Source organism: Pteropus vampyrus, unplaced genomic scaffold (genome assembly GCF_000151845.1).
Source record: "Pteropus vampyrus isolate Shadow unplaced genomic scaffold, Pvam_2.0 Scaffold83, whole genome shotgun sequence".
NCBI lineage: Eukaryota > Metazoa > Chordata > Mammalia > Chiroptera > Pteropodidae > Pteropus > Pteropus vampyrus.
In genome coordinates, this window is record NW_011888864.1 from 4,036,426 (window position 1) to 4,058,607 (window position 22,182).

General features: G+C 34.1%; 1 protein-coding gene across 1 annotated transcript in view; it reads right to left on the reverse strand.

Moving 5' to 3' along the window:
* TPP2 (tripeptidyl peptidase 2) overlaps positions 1 to 22,182 on the reverse strand; it is a 72,114-nt gene that overhangs the window by 27,940 nt on the left and 21,992 nt on the right. Inside the window, exons 5-15 of the mRNA XM_023532438.1 lie at positions 21,163 to 21,267; positions 18,971 to 19,095; positions 15,052 to 15,215; positions 12,042 to 12,196; positions 11,334 to 11,410; positions 9,086 to 9,213; positions 6,972 to 7,071; positions 3,609 to 3,757; positions 1,778 to 1,893; positions 1,084 to 1,252; positions 7 to 415 (exon numbers count right to left, since the gene is read on the reverse strand). Coding sequence (XP_023388206.1) covers positions 7 to 415; positions 1,084 to 1,252; positions 1,778 to 1,893; positions 3,609 to 3,757; positions 6,972 to 7,071; positions 9,086 to 9,213; positions 11,334 to 11,410; positions 12,042 to 12,196; positions 15,052 to 15,215; positions 18,971 to 19,095; positions 21,163 to 21,267 — 1,697 coding nt within the window. The remainder of the gene's footprint in view (positions 1 to 6; positions 416 to 1,083; positions 1,253 to 1,777; positions 1,894 to 3,608; positions 3,758 to 6,971; positions 7,072 to 9,085; positions 9,214 to 11,333; positions 11,411 to 12,041; positions 12,197 to 15,051; positions 15,216 to 18,970; positions 19,096 to 21,162; positions 21,268 to 22,182) is intronic.

The window sequence follows — 22,182 nt, forward strand, 5'->3', positions numbered from 1 at the left end:
CAGTGAAAAAAAGAAACAAAGAGAAAAAGGTGTAATCTATTTACAGAATAAATTAATCTAACACTAAAATTTAAAGTTCCTAAGCACAAGTTGATATCAATTTTCTGATACTGAGTCACATAATTATTGGCAAATAGCCTAAACAAATACACACAGGACAACCCTTGACTAATGGGGAAAAGAACTGCCACACACTGCCGAAGTACTTTAAAACATTTTAAAGAGTAAAGAAAGTAAAAATGAAGATACACCAATACCTCTGTAAAATGTAATCCTTCTCTTAAGCCCCGGGGATCCACACGTATATTTATGTGTCTACACTGATTCATGAGCTCCAAATGGCTGGGACACTGAACCCAAGATGAATTTGAAGTTAAAGCTAAATGAAGTTGAAGGGATATTTTTTCAGAGTTTTCTGCATTAAAAAGACCAAAAATTGAAGATTAATACTTTTTCCTTTTCTTTCATTTTAAAAGGTTCTATCTTCTTTCAAGAAAATTTAGCAAATGAGTTTGGTTGGTTGTAAAATATAACCAACTTAAAAGTCACAGAACCTTTTTCACTCAGTACACTTGTGATCCATCCACACTTTCACCCAACACTGCTCTACAACCTTAAAATAAGGAATTTTAGCACATAGTTTTCATTATTGTATGTGGACAATAGGATTTGACTGAAATGAAGACTGTCATATGTAAAGTGATGACTACTTTGTTTATATCTCATTGAGCTGAAGTTCTCTTTTAGCTCCTTCTACCACTTCCCACTCTCCAAGAGAAAACTGTCTTATATTCAAGTAGTGAAAATAGGAAAGAAATGAGTTTCATTATCCACAGAGTTATATAACTCAAGGTCACTGAAGGTCCATTTTACTGTTTTTCTTGGTAGTCAGGACGCTAACTGAATTGCCATTGTATTGGGATCCTAAATGCCATCACCTTTTTTCTAAAAATCCATAAAATTTGAAATGATAATACTGTCAATTCATGTTTCCTCTTGAAAACATTATCCCAAACAGCAATTCTATTATATTATTCATTCAAACCACATGAGCATTTCAGCTTACTGTCCCCGTTTACTTACCAGTATTTTCAGGAAATACAGGTTCAATGCCAACGCCATGATCTGAAGGTGCAGCCACCTGAACAGGATCTCGGAGGTAGATACCACGATTATTTCCAACGGTAACAGTGAAACCTAATTTATTAGCAAATGCTGTATTCTGAACGAGGTAGTCATAGGCTTTATCAACCTATTAGAATACAAAGAGTAAGATAAAAATAGTTAAGTCAAGAAAATATTTTGTTGCAAGTTATCAATTTGATTTCACTTGTAGCAAAGTACAAGCAAAAAGTTAGTTTCTACAGTCTGCTTTCTAAAATTAAGACGGGAATTCTAGATTTTTAGACAAAATACTAGTCTAACTACTGGACTCGCTTTCCTCTCTTCTCTCTTTATTCGCACTATTATTCCCAAGTAACCAAAGTTAAGAACTCTTCTATATGCCATTATGATTTACCAGTTCTTGCCCTTTACCTCTTTGCTTTGAATTCCTACCCTCTATGTGTCCTATATCTATTATATTTCTCTTCCTGCAACAAATTTATCTTAACTAAAAAGTTTATTTTCATATCCTCTGTTTACAGTTCAGAGACTACTATAATCATACAATCTAGAATTAGATACACTCAATCATTATTGTAAAAGGAAATATCATCCAGTAATTACTAAGATACCATCTTAATGATTTACAAATCATTTCTCATAAACACAATACCTGAATAATACCATGTCCTTGGGCAAATACTTCTATATTGTCAGCCTTCACTGCAGTGTTCTCTAGCGCTCTTCTGACTGAATGAACTGTATAGTTAACAGTATTGGCTTTCAGACCTAAAATTTAAAAACAAAAACAAGAAAAAACTGTTAGAGAGCTCGTGCAAACCTTTTCCCTCTCATTAGTATATATAACATGTATGTTCTCTGGCTTTAATGTCTTGTGCTTTATTTAACATTCATTTTTGAATTTTTTTTTAACTTAACTAAACAGTCTGATCAAAACTGCTGGCATCACACAAAGACTTCATTTAACAATAAGTACTGCATTCCCATTATACAAAGGCACAAATGCAGGCTATGCAGAGATATAACGTAAATGTATGAAGTAGATACCTAAAAGGCATTAGAACGACATTTTCTTTTAAACATTACTGGTCAAGTGATACAGTTGCTGGTAGTAGTTTTCAACACAGCTGCATGTTACAAAAACCATGGGAAGTTAAATAAGCAAAAAAGATGTTGAGGCCTCAACATAGACCAATTAAATCGGCATCTTTGAGACTGGATCCCAGGCATTAATAATGAATTAAGAGCTTCCTGGGTGTTGACAGAGAGCACCCAGGCTGGGAACGACTATTCTATGGGAAGGATATGGAGGCCAACAATCTGTAAATCCTGTATTAATGACTATTGTTAAAGACAAAAGCAGTACAGCATTTCTGTCCTTTCCAGAGCTCATCCAACTTGTAAACACCTTTGATATTGTAAAAAATGAGCAAAACAAACATGGAAATATCATGCTGCTGTAAGAGCAAATCAAGAAAGTGGGCGATTTTGTCAGTGAGACTCCAAAAAAAGGTGAAGCTCTAGCAGAGGAATGATCTTTACATCAGTCAGATTTTTATAATGCAAATGAGTTTTCAAAGCTAAAAAAATGGCAGAAAGGAATCCTAGATAGAGCACTATGCCTAAACACAGGAGGCATGAGCAACTTTGAAATATCTGGTCAGGTTAAATAGGACTAGAAACCAGGGTGGAGAGTCCTAGGATTTTATTAGAGAGACACTTCTGAGGTGGAATTGTCTCAATGGTCTGGCTACCCCGACTTTCGGACATAGGCAATGCCAGTGCCACCGTATTTAATACCATAAGCCTCCCGCACAGCACCCTCGAAATTCTGATCTCTCTTTCCCCTTCATTTTGCTCCATGGCAATCTGTACTACCTTCTAACATGTAATATAAACTATTTCTTATTTTGTTCATAGTCTGTCTCACCCAACTATAATATAAACAGGTATTTTTGATGTTTTGTTCACTAATTTGGCCCCAGAGCTAAAATGATGATTGACAGTCATTAACAGCCAATAAATAATTTGTTGAATGAATGACTACATATCCAAATCTTATTACCACATTATTTTCCACCTTAAACTTTACTTGAGCCAGGACTTTACCAATTCTACCACATTTTCTCACTATGAGAATATGAGAAAACAAAACATCTGTCTCCAATACAGTAAGATAAATTTATTCAATTATTTTTTATGGCTACCATCTAATTTTATGCTATAAACAAAATTTCTAGATACTTAACACCTACTTTCTTAACCTTATAAATTATACATTTTACAAACGGGACTAAGATGAACTATAAAACTATATATTTAAAATCCATTTTATAGTGCCATTTCTATCTCATTAAGAAAAATAATTAAACTATGACTGAAAATTATGCAGAATAGCCAAAACTCACCATCGTTTTATTGGAAATTTAGAAATAGTACCATGAGAACACTAAGCAATGTAGAGCACTAAGCAACATTCTTACCTGAAAGTATCAGGGCAATGCCTCCACACGCATTGGGAGAAGACATAGACGTCCCATTCATTAGCTGAGTTCCTCTCAACGTCCAGTTAGGGACAGAAGCAATGGCTCCTCCGGGTGCACTGATACTCACTCCAAGGGCCCCATCAGCACTAAATGAAAAGCCATTAGTTTGCTTACAATGGTGAAAACTGAATAAACATGAGCATTCATAAAAAGGCCACTGGTCAAATAAATTACAGCACCACAAACTATTTGTAGTCACTGAAATCAATGGGGGAAAATACCCAACACGACTATTTCCATATTAAGCAGAAATTTTTTTCCTTGTAAATGGACAAAATCTATGTGTGTATGTGTATGTATAAAAAGTATCGGGTGTATTTATTGAGGGAAAATAAATATCATTGCTCAGACTCCTTGATGAATGGACTTTTGTCTGTAACAAGTAGAAGCTTTATCTTTGTCTAAAGTTTAAAAGTCACATTTAAAAAAAGCTAGTAAAATTAACTTTAATAATGTTTTTTTTAACCCAACATATCCAAAATATTTTAAAATGTAATTGACAGGGGAAAAATGAGTTAATTTATAGTCTTTTTTTGTACTAAGTCTTGAAAATCTGATGTATATTTTGCACTTACTACACATCTCAATTCAAACTAACCTCATGTGACCAGTGGCTGCCATTCTGGACAGGGCTTAAGTCAACAGGGTTGCCTCACTGAGTGCTTTGACTAAGTAAGGTCTAATGAATTAAAATCTATAGAGATCATCATCACATCATCACCAAACACAAGCTCTGCCCTCTTTTCCAAGTAAAGGAATAATGTAATGGCACACTACTTCCTCCTACTGGGAAGAGTGGCCATAAGTTCCCCACAGAGGATGCTGGCCTTTCCATTCAACCATTCTTCCCCCAACTGACTGAATTATTCTTATTCCAAGCTAGGAATACTAATACGATTTAGTTTCACATTTTTACATAGAGAGCTGAACGCAATGCACATCAGATCTTCCTTTTGAAATGTGCTAGTGTCAAATATTGTTAGGTAAATATCTGGCAACATATAAATATTTTCATGCAGTATTACCGAGTAACAAAAGTAGGTTACAAAAATGCCTGAATAGGGTGATCTCCCATTTATGCACAGAATGATTAAAAGATGTTCACCAAAATGTCACCCAAACATATCACAGATAATGAGATTTAGGGTAATTTCTACCTACCTCTTTGTACTGCCTATATTGTCTACCTATGTTCACAATGAGCATTCAGTATCTTATAACCGGGAAGAGTCATGAATTCAAACTACTTCCTATTGCTTTCTGTTAATTTTCCACTAGTCTGTTAAAGTGGCTAATCATAAAGCATTTAATCAGTATTCTAAAAATGGGTTCTATGAAATACATATAAAAACTTTATTAAAAAAATAAAATTTTCCTAATATAAACTTTACATATTCCTTATAAAAACCTTAGACACTGTTTCTTCAAAATAAAAAAGCTAGTGATAGTTTTCTTCTAAAATACAATATATAATAAAAATTCAAAATGTTTATGTAGACATTATGTGGTAATCTGCCTTTAAGAAATATGCCATACTTGCAAATACCAGGGAGTCAAGTAAACTCTTTGTCTGACAGTCTTTCCTGACAAAGAGGATTTTTTAAATAGTACTACAGAATGTAGTTGTTCAGTGATCGTTAGTCAATGTTTTGTTTCATACTCTAATATTTAAACCACATATTTGCAATAATAGTCAGTTCATAGTAAATATGAAATAAAATCTCTCAATGCTTAGAAAAAATGGTTTGTGAATCATTATCTCTTTAATTCAAGCTTCCTCCACAATTAATGAATTTGTTTCCTTAAAATAATTGTTTAAATGTTCTTTAGGCAAATAAGACTGACAAAGGCTGGTTTAGGCATTCTATAGTACTTTATTTTTATGCTGAGTGTAATATAAAACATTTAAAAATCAATTTTAGAAGAGAATTAACACATTTAATAATTAGTACATTTATTAACTGAATATAAAACACATGAACCTTTGCCAACTTTGCCTCTTATTCCTAGCCACTCTTATTTAGTCATGTGGCGTTTTAGGCCAGCTAGTTGGGCTGATGAAGGCAATCTATGGTGATGATAAAGGCAAGGCTTGCTGAACCACATGGAGATCCATAGCCTGATTGCTTTTAATGACAGTTATAATAAACTACTGAATTTATTTTTTAAAGAAGACATTACCTACAGAAGGGCAGGAAGATACCTGTAATTCAGGATTAAACTTAGCATTACCACATTTGATCTGATCCCAACCAATTTTTCTGATCTTATTTTCTAACACTGCCTTTTTTATTTTATACTGCAGACAAATCTAACCACTAGTTATTTTCCCCAAAACCCTTACACTAAAGCCTGTTCATCTTTGGGTTCATGCTGTTCTTGCCATATAAACCTCCTCTCTTCTCTCTCAAAATCCTATCCATCCTTCAGGACCAACTCCAATACAATCTCCTCCTTGATGGGTTTCACTCAAAGGGAAATGATTGCTTCCACTTATATAATCACATTGTCTGAAAATGAAATCGTGAACTCAGATCGCAATCTGCTCATTTATGCCTTGCCTACCGAAGGCAATAAAGTATTTACTAAACTGAATTCAAAATCTATTCTCTTTAAAAAATCATTCCAAATAGGTAAAGGGATGAATTAATAGGCTTTATTTTCCAGAAAGGGCCTGTACACACTAATAGCATAAGTTATTAGATAACACGAGGGATTGTATAAATTAGAACTTAATACACCTCGTGAGAAAAATAATCAATTCCTGGAATCGGATATAGTTCGCAAAAGGCTTCAGGAACCAAAATGTTCATTTATGAACAGAACCTGCCTACTATGAATTGTACCCAAAACTGTTCACAGGTATAAACAATGTGATGCTTTACAAAAGCTTGGGGCTTTTGTTTCACCCAAGGTTAAATATCAAAAATATTGCAAAAAAGGCTTTCTCTCCTTTCTAAAGATATTGAAGTCTTTACTTTTTATTCAGATCCTCATAAATGAAAGATCTGGAGCACAGGTTTAAGAATTACACTCAGAAAAGTTAAGTCATAAGCCAGGAAGAGTTTTGGATGCAATGGTCATTTAACAATCGTCATTTAATATCTAACAATAAAATATCTGTAGTTTACTTCTTTAATGATCAGTTTCCTGTGATGTGATTGTTAATCAAAATGAAAATGCTGAAAAAGTAAAAACTGACAGAAAGAGTTAGTAAAATTACCAAAACTCTGTCCCTCCCCACCACGTAAAGTTTAACCAAATATCTGTAATAGTCTCCATGTCCTATTCTCAACCTACCTGGGGCCTCTAGAAGACCACGTATATTGATTTGCAGGTAATTTTTCTCGCAGAGAATACTCAGCAACCATCATATCAGGAGAAACATAAGCACCAACACCTGTGGGATAGATTACAAAATATAAAAGGACACGAAATAGAAATCCTAATTCTAATACACTAGTCACTCAGCTGTGTGGCCTTGGGTAAATCACTTGATTTCCCTATGCCACAATTCTCGCTCATAAAATGGAAAGATAAAAAAACTTAACAAAGTAAAGTTTACTATGTAGCAGACATAATCTATCAGGATTATTATGCGGATTAAGAATAATAATGTACCTAAAGTGTGTGCAGGTGTAAAAGAAAAATAAAGAGGATGTGTTTTAAACTATAAAATATAATAGAAAAATTAAGTAATTAGTTGACTGGTCATTTTTAAATGACCATTGTATCTAAAACTCTACCCATAAAATCAGCAGTATTCCTTTCCTCAAAAATGGCTATAATAATGGGCAGAAAGCAAAGACATAACATGCTACAGTCTTCTAGAAAGATACGCAAATGTAGTCCAGTCAGACTCTGCAACATATAATATAGAGATCAAACCTGGTTCTTTCATTTTAGAAATTTGGAAACATCTCCTAGAGAGGTTGGGAAAATGTACAAAATACATATGTATGGCTGGCAGAGAAAAGATTTAGAATCCAGGTCTACCAGCTTCTAGTTCTTCTTTATAACATACACATATTCAGTGTAGAGACTGGATAGAACATGTGTTAGTTAAGAGAATTTAGGTTAACAATGTTGTCACATAAAATTACAATCATTTTGTAAAATTTAGTTCAAAGTTTTCTGTGAATATGGGAATAAGAAAAGAAAAAAGCACTGAGTATTATAGCAGAGCAGTAAATTTTGATCTTTAGATACTTTTTAGATCTATTTTGTTTCATTTTCATTTGTTTACTTAAACATATAGAGCTGAAATACACAATGGATATATATCATTGGCAGGTACTGTTGTCTTAACACATGATGTAACAGAATTACTTAAGCAACAGGTTTTAAATAACAGAGTAAGGTCTACCTTGCTTAAAATTTAGAAACTATAAATATAACCATGTTCTATAAATATAAGATCACTGTTATTTTAAAACAATAAAAATTTTAAAGGACCAGTTTCTAAACTTTGATACCCAAATGTAATTATATCTATAATATCTATAGTGTTTGTGTATCTATAACATCTATAATATGTATATATCTATGCAGTTACTAATGTATACTCCAGAAAAATTTTTTGGAACCAGTCATGCATCTAATCACAAATGTTAAGAGGTATAAGATCTATTTTGATCTCATATTTAAAGATGAACAAAAAAATTTTAGGCAACATTTACCAAATAGTTATTTCTCTCAATTCATCCTCCTCATTCATGCTGCATATTAAAAAAAAAAAAGAGCGCAGGTTTTGTGTTTCGTGGGTTTTTCTGCTTAAGTTGACAGCTACTGTACTACAACGTAAACTAGTTTTATTTTCATATAATGACTGCAACTAATTTTGATTTCCCATAACTCATTAATGGGCATTTTTTTCATTATAGTGAAATACATAACATATCCAAAGATTAAAAAGTGGAAGAAAAGCTACGCATTCATGGAACGAATATGTTTCAACTGCTTCCCTTCCTTTATATCTGATTCTTTCTGCATGCCCCAAGAGAAATTAAAGGAGAAAAGTATACTATAAACAAGTAGTCATACACTATAAATAAAAAATAAAGCAAGTGTCTTTATTTACATTGTTCACTTAGTCTGGAAAGCCCTTTCCTTGCTCAGATCTACCTACTGAAATCCTCATTCCCATACTTTTTCCAGAAAGCTTTACCTAAATTCTCAAATCAGAAGTAGCTGCACTTTTGTAATCCCAGAGCACTGTTTGTACTTCCATTAAACTACTTACTCCAGTCAACTGTAAACTCTAGATGAGCAGGTCCCTACTAGATTGCAGTTGCCAGTATACATAGGGTTGACGGTGTCTTGCATATAATAGAGATCCAATTAACATGGGATTAATGGAGTATTTTTGTTTGCTGTTCAACAAAACAAGTCCATTTCTAAAACAAGAAACTAACCTATTACGCTTGATGTAGTTCCACCTGGACAACCAACTGTAGAAAGGCATGGACCATTATTTCCAGCACTTGAAACATAAATGATGTTATGCTTCCATACTGCTTCATTAATTACTTCACAAATTCTCCTGAAAGAGAGAGAGAATTCCTCTGAACATGAAAAAACTGTCCTACATTTCAAGAACTATATTATTATGTGAAAATATTTTCAAATTGACTTATACAAAAAACAAACTAAAATATGGTTCCAAGAAGTAGGACTAAGACAACGGTTATAATTAAGGACGTATGCATTAGAATTAGTAGACATTTCTCAAACTATAAACGCTTAGCCTCTATTCCTAAAGTATTTATAATACCAAAATATTGTTAAAATGTATAGTTAAGTAAATTTAGGCACCAGCCACCACTGACATTTCGGGTGATACACCCTAGTTGGGTTTTAGTGACGAGATGGAGTTATGAAGCCAGGTTAAACATGGAGAAAATGCTAGATACAAAACTGAAAACATGTGGGGAAAACTACAAAAGGACTGAAAGCGAGTACTGAAATATTAGCAGTGACTGGGTAGTGGGGCAATAGGTGGTTTCACTTCCACTCCTACTTAAAACGAGGTATTCGGAAATGACTCTTTAAGGGATTCCTATATATATCTATGATTAGTAAAAACGGTGAAGGAAAATAAGGCAGGAGGGAGAATTTAAGATTAAACTTTAAAATATCAGAAATCTTGCTTGATAGCAAGCAAGAAAAATGCACTGGTATTAAAGGAGATGAAGTTAAGACTATGAAGAAAATGGTGTCCATATAATGAAGGTATAGGGTCAAGGACACTCCAAAGTCGTAAGTGTGAAGAAAGGAATATTAGGGAAAGATGACTTTAAAACAGTGAATGTCAAAGGAGAAGAGAAGGAAATAGACTTAGGTAAATAAGATACTGAGCAAAGAAAGGGACATTTTATACGTGCGTGAATAAAACGACTGAAGAAGACACGGTGCTTGTTACATAGATAAGAAATGGGTGTATCACAAGAAACCTAGAAAACTGTAGTACCAGTTACATAGGAAAATTAAGGTATTTGATAACAGTAAACTATAAGGTCTGGCATGGTAAAATTTTCATTTTGGCAGAACTTTATTAAAGAGCTTCAGAAACAAGATAAGTATATATGGATGGCTTGGTGGTGGGAGGAGGGAAAAATGATCAATAATACTCTAAATAAGATAATTTCAAAGTTATTAGTATGAAGGAAAAGAGGTGAAGTAACATGACATCAAAACTAAGCCACTGGATTTGGCAACAGGAAGACACTGATGACACAGGGAGGAGGAGTGGGGGTGTGAGACATGTCAGGATGGACAGAGGAGACATAGAAACAATAAATATACACAACTAAGTTTTCCTGGAAAAGTGAGTGAAGGCAGTGTGAAATGAGGTTTTGTTTCTGTTTGTTCTAAAGCTAGCAGATTCTAGAGCATGTCTATGTACTGAGCGATAATAATCCAAGAAAGGAGAGTGGAAATGGGAACCAGATTGCAAGTGCTTGAGTGACTTTTGATACTGACGCTTCTTGCATTAGAGTCAGAGTAGGTCATAGGAAGGGCATTAAGTCCCTTACAAGGGCATAAAGACCCCTAATCAAAGACAATGCTGTGTTATCATTAGAGATCTGTGGTCATAAACATAAAGCGTGATGTCAGTGTGCCTCTCCGGCAAAGCCTGGCAGATCAGGTGTGGGATCACGGAAGGAAAAAAACAGGGTTTCCAAAAAAGTTCAGGCTTCCTGTGGATGAAGAATTCTAGTGATGAATGGGTCGTGGAGTCTACCTGGCTAGGAGACAATGACATAAAAGATATGACCATGGGGATGGGGGCCACGGGTCTAGATAGGGGTCCCCAAACCCCGGGCTGTGGACTAGTACCAGGCCGTGGCCTATTAGGAACCAGGCTGCACAGCAGAAGGTGAACAGCAGGTGAACGAGCCAAGCTTTATCTGCATTTGAAGCTGCTCCTCAGCGCTAGCATCACTGCCTCGGCATCACTTCAGATCATCAGGCATTAGATTCTCAGAGTAGCACCGGTCCTTGGTGCCAAAAAGGTTGGGGAACTGTTGGTCTGGGAGATGTATGGTTACCATCTAACCACGACTGCTCTTTTCAGCTGTGATATTCAATTCAGTTATGAAATGCATTTCATAGTCTTCATTGGCTAAGGTTCAAGGCTAACAATTGTCAAAGAATACTTACCCTGAATTTGGCCAGTGAGTTGCTTCTCCATAGCTGTAGTTGACAAGATCACACTTATGATTTATAACTTCTATCATCTATTAAAAAGATGAAGAATCTAATTTAGGCAGCAATTTACAGAAACATAAAGGCATGGAATCTCACTTTCTTAACCAGTCATGTTCTAATTCAAATCCAAATATATGTTACTTCTAGGCAAAGGTTAATAAACTTAAAAAAAGGTCGGGGGAGACAGAGTAAGGTAAGTAGTCTATAAAAAAATAAAACAAACATTTGCAGAATGGAGTGGGGAAGAGGCAGCTGAATGTTTCTTACTAAATTCTAAAATTGCTAAAGCTAAAAATATAATTCATATGTTAAAATGAACTGTAGAATATTACTTAAATAATTCTGAGGCTAATGGAGCAAGCCGGCTGAAAGATGTGTTTTTTTTTTTTTTTGTTAAAGTATCTCAAAATAGCTTGCTAGGGGATTTAACTAGAAATGAGAAGTATAGTATAAATAATATTTTCATATTTTCCAAAAAATTTTACCCTAATAATTTTTAATAGCTGAAAGAGAAATTAAGCGTTTTTGCTTTTAAAAACAAAATCCTGTATACCAAATATAGTTCAATATATTCTTGGAAAACCGAGAGCACTTAATAAATCTAAAAATATCTAAGATCATCAATCATTAATATTCTATCGTCACCTCACAAATACTTACAGCTCTTATAAGGCCTGTGCCTGTTTCCATTGTGCTCAGTCTTGTATCTCCAATCTTGATTGAAAGAATCTGGGCACCAGGAGCTACACCATTCCGTTCAGGTTCTTCGGGAAAATGCCCAGCAGCTATACTTGCTACATGTGTTCCATGAGCTCCTAGAGGTAAAAAGACGGGAATATGACAAAATAGTCTCCCAAATTCAAAGTATTAACCATTCAATTCAATTTGCATATAATCATGATAAAAATAATCAAATAAAAACTTTTTCATCTTAATATCTAATAACATATTATCTTAATTCTCTTATAATTCCCCCAAAAATGACTCTTTGAATTCCATATAATATTCTGGTACCTTAGATTTTACCCTGTTCACTGAAAGCAAAAATGCTAGTCACAGGGTGAGAAAGTATTTGCAATATATACAACTGATGAAGAACTTATATCTAGAATGTAATCATTCAAAAGAAAAGTGAAATTGGTACAACACTTTAAAAAGCATTTCACAGAAGAGAAATGGCACATAAATATACAAATGTTCTGCTTCATTAGTCTATCTGGGAAGTGCAAATCCAAGCCACAATGAGATACCTCTACATACCTTTCAGAATGGCTAAAACTTTAAGGGTGACAACAGCAACTGTGGATAGGGATGTGCGCTCATGCATTGCTGGTGGGAGAGGAGACCAGCATTTTGGAAAGCTGAACACAGGCATACTCTACTATCCAATATCTCCACTTCTAGCTGCACACCCAAAAGAAATGTATATACACGTACACTAAAAGACATTTGTAAAAATGTTCATGGCTTGTAAAATTCACAAACTTGAAACAATCCCAAGATCTAACAATAGTAAACAGTGTAGTCACAGATTGAATATTATACAACAATGAACTACTTCTATACACTATGAAATAAACATAAAAATAAGGCTGATCTAAAGGAGTCACACACAAAAAAGATATATACTGAATGAGTCCATTTATATAAATGGAAAAATACCATACTAGGTTGAACCATGTGCAACTACCACTACTTAATCATTTCTGACGTACAAAAACAGCAACACAGAAAGTTCAAACTAATGTGCTGACAGAAATAAGGACAGTAGTTAACTTTGGGAGCAGGGAGGGTAGGTTAGTGGTTAGGAAGAGACATGATGGGGACTCTGACAATATTTTATTTCTTGACTTGGGTCGTGGTTACAGAGGTGTCTACTCTTTGAAAATTCAATGCGTGTGTAATTTATGATTTGTATACTTTTATTTACATATGTTATATATCAACAAAGTAAAATGAAAACTAAAAAAAACTAGACCTTTAAGTGAAAATGTTTCTTAAAAGACATGGATAGAGAGAAATATCCCGCTACTGTCAGATAAACAACAATACAAGGGCAATGGTAAATGACACCTGGCATTGGACCTTAATGTTTGGGTGACACTAGAGAAGTTGGAGCTCCAGTAGAAATGAGAGCACATAAACCTTTAAACTGAATCTGCTACAATGCTGAGACTCTTCTGCTCTAGATAACTTGCCACATAAGATAATGGACCCAATGTTACCAATTCTTCCCTTATTTTTTCCAAAATTCCAGGAAAGCTGGATTTTAATGTAACTTTCTCCCCCCAAAACACCTTGTTACCATCACCTAGCAGTTAGCGTGGCTAAAATTAAGCGAAGTGATCACACCGTCTGTGGATTAGAGTGTAGAGCTTCTAGGGCACTCACACTCTGCTGGCAGAATGTGGAAGGGTGCAGCCCTTGTGGAAAACAGCTTGGAAGTTTCTTCAGAAGCTAAATATAGACCTACATAACTAACCAGTTCTCTCAGAAATCAGTCCAAATTAAACAAAAACATATTTCCACACAGAGACTTGTACATAAATGTCGGAACAATCCAAATGTCCATCAAGATGAATGGATAAACCATGGTATATCCACATGACGAAACACTACTCATCAATAAGGAACAAGCTATTTCTAATCATAATATGGGAGAATTTCAAACCACTACTCGAAATACAACAGGCAAAAAACCATTTTTTATTATACTTATGTAAAATTCTAAGAAATGCAAAATAATTTAGAATGACAGAAAACATGAGGCTACCTGGGGATGTGGGTGGAGACAGGGCTGAAAGACAAGCAAACTTGTGGGGGTAATGAGTATGCTCATTATCTTGCCTGAGGTGATGGTTTCCTGGGTGTACACATCCATCAAAAACTGTCAAATTGTTTATGTATATACACACACATACATGTGTGCATGTACACACATGCTGTTTATTGTACTTTGGCTATGTTGCAATAAAGTCAGGGGAGGGAGACAATAATAGTTAAAGCCTGCCTACTTCATTCTCTTTGCCCCTTCACCAGTAGTAACCGCTATCCGGAAGCTGGTATATATACTCTTTCCATCTATTTTTACCAAACACATTTATCTATAAACATTGTATAGTATTATTTGGCATATTTTACACAAATGTTTTATCATCAATTTTATTAAAATTTATGTATTTGAGATTTATGAATATGTGTATTATGTAGATTTACCCATTTTGATAGCTATATAATATTCCACAGTATGAACAAGTTTTTTAAAAAACCTATTCCTTTGTTGATGGGTATTTAGACAGTTACACCCTACAGTACAAAGAGTCAGGTAAAAAGATCCTCACTATAGGATTCTGTGCTAATTTTTTTTTTAAGTTGGAATTTCTCAAGGGTTAATAATTAGAACTGACATTATTGTTCTTAAGATGAATTATGTTTATGGATATTTGGTGGTTAGACCATGTTGGTACTCTTGAAATGGATCCTACATGATTACAACTTTAAAAGACAACATCTTGCCACAGACTCAAATAACATTTATTATTCTAGACCTAGTTCTTTAGTTGTATTCTCCAGATTACTAAATTCTCTAAAAGACTGGTTTTGGCTATTGGAATTTACCATCTTTCACTTTGTAAATTTATCTCTAATTAGCAAGTCTGAAACAGAATACCTCCACTGGTCACAATGGAGAGCAGATTTCCATCATCATATATATTAACGGAATAATTTAACATCTCAGCTGTGCCAAAAGAGCCGTATTCTTGGGCTTCTTTGTAGTTTCTCAATACAGTAGATTTACTCAAGTCCCCATCTTCATTTGAATCAATGCAGGCTCTGTAAATTGAGAATATAGGATAATGAAGTTTATCTATTTTCTTACTTTTCCCCAAATCACATAATATTGTTTCTCAGGTATCTTCTTACTACTCTATTTCTACCACAACGAACACAGTAACCGCCTGATTTAGATTCCTGTTTCATAGTCATCTAGAGGAAAAGTCGTTAAATGGAGCCATGTAACAAAGGGCTTTAGGAACACTGTCCATCACAAAACTCCAGGCAGAAAACCTTATAGCCACTGAAGAAATTAGACCAAAGCTTAGCCTAGAGCTTTAGAATAGTTTAGGATGATTCTGACGCATAGCCTAGGCCTTACTCCTTGCTTCTTCTAGAACCGGCTTCAGGAATCTAACAGCGCATGCCAGCTTCTTGAAACTAGAACTATATCAAGTCTTGGTCCCACAGGTATAACAGCTTTGGGCAAACACTTATTTTTTACAAAAAGCATTTTCTACATAGTTTTATGGTTGTCCTCTCTGCTCTTCCCTATTTTAGCTTTTTAATTGAACAGAGGGCATTTATGATAAATACTAAAGTGTGTATTTCATTAACAAGCTATAGGAATATGGAAAGAAGATCTCTGAAATTGTCAGTTTGTTTTTATGTATACCCCAATGTAAAATTATTTATATTTCAAAAAAAGACATTTAATGTAGCAAGATATGAGACTAAACACTTGTAAGGAAAATTAGGCAAAGAGAAAACAAGTAGCTTATCAAATGGCATTAGGACTGAAGTTAGTAGGTAAAATATATGCCATGAAATCCTCCACTTTTGCTAGAAAGAGTAGCACTTTTGGTTCCAAAATGTATGGTTAGTATCCATCCTGGAAATCATCTCAGATGTCCTCCTTTTCTTTCACCCAGACCATCATACACTAAATTTCTAACAGTTCCTCTCTTGTCCTCTAGATCTTCCTTCTCTAACCTTCAACCCCCTTTCCTGTCTTAGCTTAGCTAACTTTCAGTAATCCTTCAATGAAATCTTTCTTGATGCTTCCTAGACAGGTTCAGCTGTTGCTAATACTTGCTTCCACAGAGTCTAGAGTCCATGGAGTAGCTTCTAGAGTCTACCTGGTACAAAGAAGCTATTCAAATATTTGCAAAATGATGAAAGAGTGAGTGAATCAACACCTTCAAGAACATTGTCAGTGCAAATACAGTGATGCATTTCACAGATCAGTTTCTTATAATCACATGAAGTGACTCAACAATTCAAGCACACTATCGTAATATAAAATTTAATGACTTCACTAAATAACCCTATAGAGGACAAATATGAATGTGGTACAAGGTTATAACTTTCTGAAGGTCTGGTTGGTTTAATTTCAGGAACAGTTTACATGTGAGAGAGGTGGTAGGAAAAGGGGTTTTGGGGTTACAAATTCCTAAACATTTTTAATACACCACTTTGTTCAATTTCCTATGGAAAAAATCCACAGCTTTCATCAAAATCTCAAAAAACAAACAAAACCACCAACCAACCAAACAAAACCCTGAGATAACAAGATCAAAAACCACTGAAAAGAAACCAATGAATGGTTTTTCCTTTATGTAATCTATTAACATATACTGTTTCTCTCTACTAGTTGTTGCTCTATATGGAGTGACGCTGAGTTAACCCTATACATCCTAGCAAATTAAGAGTACAGTTATATTAGGATACTTGCTAAGTGCAGAGATATGGGTCCAACGATCAGTGTAAATGTGGCAGGGGGAAGGCACACTTAACATTCTTTGTAAAAACAAACACATGGTACTTAAGGCCACTTTGGCCTCTCTAAGAAATGGTTGGCATTTCCGAAAAGACAGTATCTAGGTTTGCCTTAGATAATTTGGCATCTTCAAGATTCTCCTAAAAAATTCTGGATCTACCTCTGAGATGGGGTGGGGGAATTAAAGCCCTACATTATATGCAGTATGATGCAAAAAAAAAAAAAAAAAAAAAAGGTTAAATTATTTCTAGTAGCACCTGAAAGCATGATTTTGCTGCATTTTTCACTCATTATAACATTTTCTAAAATGTTACTCTAATTATTTCAGATTATATTTCATTTAATGTTTGATTAAATTTCATTTCCAACATACAAAATTCTAAAAGATGTCTTAGAATGCTGTTGACAAACTGTTATAGTGTATCATTTACTGTGTCAACTGCCTTAAAGACCAATAAACCTTTTGGAAACATATACTGGCTGGCACCTTTGACATTCTGACCCCAAATTCCTGCAGTCTTTTCAGTTATATGTAGAAAATACTTTAACTGAAACCACCTATTGCCCCACTAACCAATCCCTGCTAACTTTATAGTATTTCTTTAAGTTCTTTTGTAGTATATTTTGAAGTATATGTTTCCCACATGTACTCAGTTTTATATTTAATATTTTCCTCACATTTAACCTTGCCTCCTCTCCCACACTACAATTCACCTGAGCCTTATCACTGAGAATGGGTTTATCATGTTACACCACATGGTGGATGCACCAAAGTTTGCTAAACCATACGCTTGAATACTTTTTATATTACAAACATTATGACCGAAGCTTTCTGCAAAGCATTTAGACAAAAATTGTTCACAAATGTGTGGACACTTGCATATACACACATACCTGAATACACACACAAAAAATTGCATTAACAATTAATATCATCTAACTGAAATACACAAATTATTTTATTAACAATTTCAATCCCAAGGGGAGCAGGCACGTCTCACTCAACTGAAAATTTTATGTACACGTTGTCAGAGATGAGTGATTACCCACATTTATGAGAGGAAAGCATTCCTTTAAGACTGTACTGTAATGTAAACGATCTGAGAAAAGTAATCAAGTCATCATATCTTGTTCTGTATCTGATATATCTTGGCAAATGAGTTTTTGTAGATGAGCAGGGACTCAAACTACGAAAATATTCTTGATTTCAATTTTAAGAAGGTCTTTGGTTTACTGCAGGTACCCTAAACCACATATATGCCAAAATATCTATATTAAGAACATATTCCTATTTCCATGCAGAGAGTAACTGAAGAGACCATAGTAGCCAACTCCAAGAAACACACTTGCAGTGTACAATTCACTAAGAAACTGAAAATGTACATGATAAGTAACTTGGTGTAAATCACCATTATTATTAGTAGTAGCAGCAGCAGCAGTAATAGCTGTCATTTGAGTACATACTGTGTCTAGAAACACCAAAGTTAATTTTCATGAAATCCTCTAGGAAGGTACAATTATTACCTCAATTAACAGATGAGGGAACAGGTTTAGAGAGATGTAGATAAATTGTTCAAGGTCACAACGCTAGGATTCCATCTCAGAGACTGAACACTATTATACTGCCTCCCTTCAACCTAGCTCCCTGTCTCCACTGAAATACCTTCACTCAACTCTCCTTCACCCAAAGTAGATGCTCTATAAGTCTCCTGCAGTTACTTCTCATGTGGCCCAGCTTCAATCAGAAAAACTTCAACATATACCAATGATCAACCCGCTACTATCTGGTTAACGATAATTATCTGGTTAGTGAAATAAGTTTCTTTAAAACACATAAGGGTTAGGATTAGTGTCTAAAATACTAAGAAGTTCAAAATGCTTGTCCAAAAGTACCCTAAGTCAATTTGGCTCTCAAACAGTTTTGCTTAGTGATATTAATGTCACATAAACCAAAACTCTGGATGGTTCTGAAGATTTAATGTTCTTCAGAATAGATAAAAATACTTTGAAGAGCTATGAATTACATAAAGTTTACCTCCAGACTTCACCATCATGCCATACCAAACAGTCATATACCGGGCCAGGATCACTATATTTTTTCTCAAAAGAATTTAGCAATTCCACTTGACTTTGAAGCTCCTCCTTGATTAGTTTATTTGCCTAATTAATTAGAACATACATTAATATCAGTATATTTTATACACTTGAAGTTATATTAACATACAACCAAAGACACAGTGTGGCCCAACAGCCATTTCACCCTGAAAAAATGTAAGAAAATTTTCTTTTCATATCTATACAACTTATAGTTCAATTTAATGATGCAGATATTAACATATTAAACATTTAAAAAATACTTCTTTTACTCAATCTATCTCATTCGGTCACTCACTCCACCCACTTTGGGAAGGACACTGTTACATGTGTTACACGTTGGTGATATCATTTGGCCAAGATATGTGTTGGTCACGTATCTGTAATCTCCATAACTCATTTCCAAAAGTTGCTATAAAACAGGTTATCTATAGACTTTCAGAATTTTCATATCGTGACCATTTCCACTTAAAATGCCAAATAATAGAAACCATAAACTGTCTTATCTCTTTTAGAATATGCTAAGTTAAATACATACTATATTCATGACCATGTACATACAAGCTGCTATTTAACCTTTCTGATCAACAAAAATGAGAATTTCATATGCTTCAACTTAAGTATTTTTAAACTATATACTACATTAGACTAATTCATCCTTAATAGTCCTAGTAAATAAAAATTTAATTTTTGTATGTTCCAAAAAGCTTAAGTCGTGCTTTGTTTTTAATTATTCAACATATTCAACACTTATCCTCCTTAAAGAAAAAAAAGACAATTATATAGACATTTTTGGTATGCAAAAGAAAACAGATAATTAAATCTAGATTCCTCTTTTATACAGTTAGGTGAATATACATACCACTTAAAATACTATATTTAATGTGTCTAAAAAGAGGCCGAGTCAGGATAAATAGTAATTTAATAAAAAATTATATGGCGTTAAAAAAGGATACTGTACACAGATTAAGTAAATATAAGTTAAATGTGTATACAGATTTATATAGGCCAGTGGTCCTCAACCCTACTTGTTAAAGTTCACAGGTAGCTTTTAAAAATGTCTGCTTCCCTGCAAAGTTTTGATTCAGCTCCTCTCAGGGCACAAGCATTGGCACTTTTAAAGCTCTTCATATGATTCTAATATGCAGCCAGGCAGGGTTCAGAATCACTAATATGATTCCTTTTTTGATTAAGAAAAGGTACATGCATGAATTAAACTTCAGAAGAAAAAACAGTTTTTGTTACCATTCCTAAGGGGTGTTACTTTGGAGGCTTTCACTTGCTATTTTATATACCTGTGTTGTCCAGAAGTTTCTACAACTAGCACATATTTACATAATAAACCAAGACATTATTTTAATTTTATAAATTGATTTAAAAAAATTTACTGGCTATTTAACGATGCAGAATAATGGGAACTGTCATATACTTTCTGTGGGACTATGAATTGGTATGACCATTTTATGACCCACCAAAAGACATACACAAATATGTTCAAAACAGCATTTTCTTCATAGCCAAAAACTAAAAATGAAGCAAATACTAACCTGCAGAGGGATATCTAAATTGTAACACATCCATCACAAAGCAAGGAAAGTGAACAAACTACTTCAATGCCCCCCCAAAAAATGGGGATGTGTCTCACCAATAACTGAATGAAAGCAGCTATACACAAAAGAACACACACTGTATGATCCCATTTTACTATATGATTCCATTATAACACTCTTGAATGATTTTGCCTATAAAGGCAAAATCATTCAAGAGTGTTACAAGTCAGGATGGTGGTCTCTTTTGGGAAGGAAGAAGAAAGCAATAACTAGGAAGAGATACAAGACGAAGTTTGCGAATATGAGTGTTCACTTTGCGATAATTCATGACTACATACATGATTTATACCCTTGTACATATTTGTACTGGACACTCATTAAGAAGTTTTTAAAAACTGATACACATGTGAATTGATTCCAAATAATAAGGAAAAAATTAGTAAAATTAAACAACTTAAAACTTATGAAAAAACAGTCTAATTAAACAACTTAAAACTTATGAAAAAACAGTCTAATAATTCTCTAAGAATTCTATGGCATATGGTTCTATGGTAACATGTAAATAAAAACGACTAGCACCAACTTGAGAAGGGCAATTGTTGGCAACATCAAATTCTTCCTGTTTCCTACAGGCTTCTGCCAGGGCCACTCTGTGAACAGGGTCCCAGATTTTTTCCTTCCGTTCTTTCTGCAAAGACAGAAAAATTACCTCACGATAAGGTTGACAAATATTCAGGTAAACCTAAACAGCCAATTCATGTGGACTTAATTGTTATTAGCTGTGATGCTACACAATTCTCATAGAGGTTAAAAAAAATTATGATCAAGTTGATAAAACAATGAATCAGTTATTAAAAACTGATTAGTTAATTCACTGCACCTGGGTTTTAAGAGAACAAGTTTACCAAGGCACATCCAAATGCATTTTTATACAACGTAAGCTTCCAAGAATAAATCTTTCCAAGAATAAAAAATACTATGTCTAATAACTGAATTCTCAGTCATTTAAGTAAAAGAAAATACTGTATTCTGGGACATTACAGAACTCAGACATGTCTCAAGCCAAGAGCAAGCAAGGACAGGAGTAAGACTGCAGCTGCATTTTGATGGACATGCAGGCTTCCTCAATTTCCTCCCTCTCTAGCTTATTTTTTTCCTATCCTCTTTGACTTGACGGGTTTGTTACTGAAATTGGTCTTCTTTCATCTCCACTGTCTTTATCCCATAGTGCCTCCCAATGGAAGTCTACTAGTTAAAAGAAATCCTTTCCAATAAAATAATCAACTTGACTGAGCTAAGGAAGAGGGTTAGCTCTAACTTTACTACTCTATATTTAGATGATAATTTGTATCTTAACACAATTGATTAAATTTAATATAGTGCATAAAAATATTGTGCTATCTATGTTTCACTCTGAAAATTTTAAATAAAATGATATCCAACAAAAGTTATGTGCATTATTTTTTAATAATTTTTTTTTTGGCAGAATGACTGGAATCTGACTAATAAGTAATGGTTATATATGTAATACAACGAGTAACTTCTTATGGTTCACAGACCCCTGGAGAAGCAAATAATAATATTATGATTAGATAACAGGGCC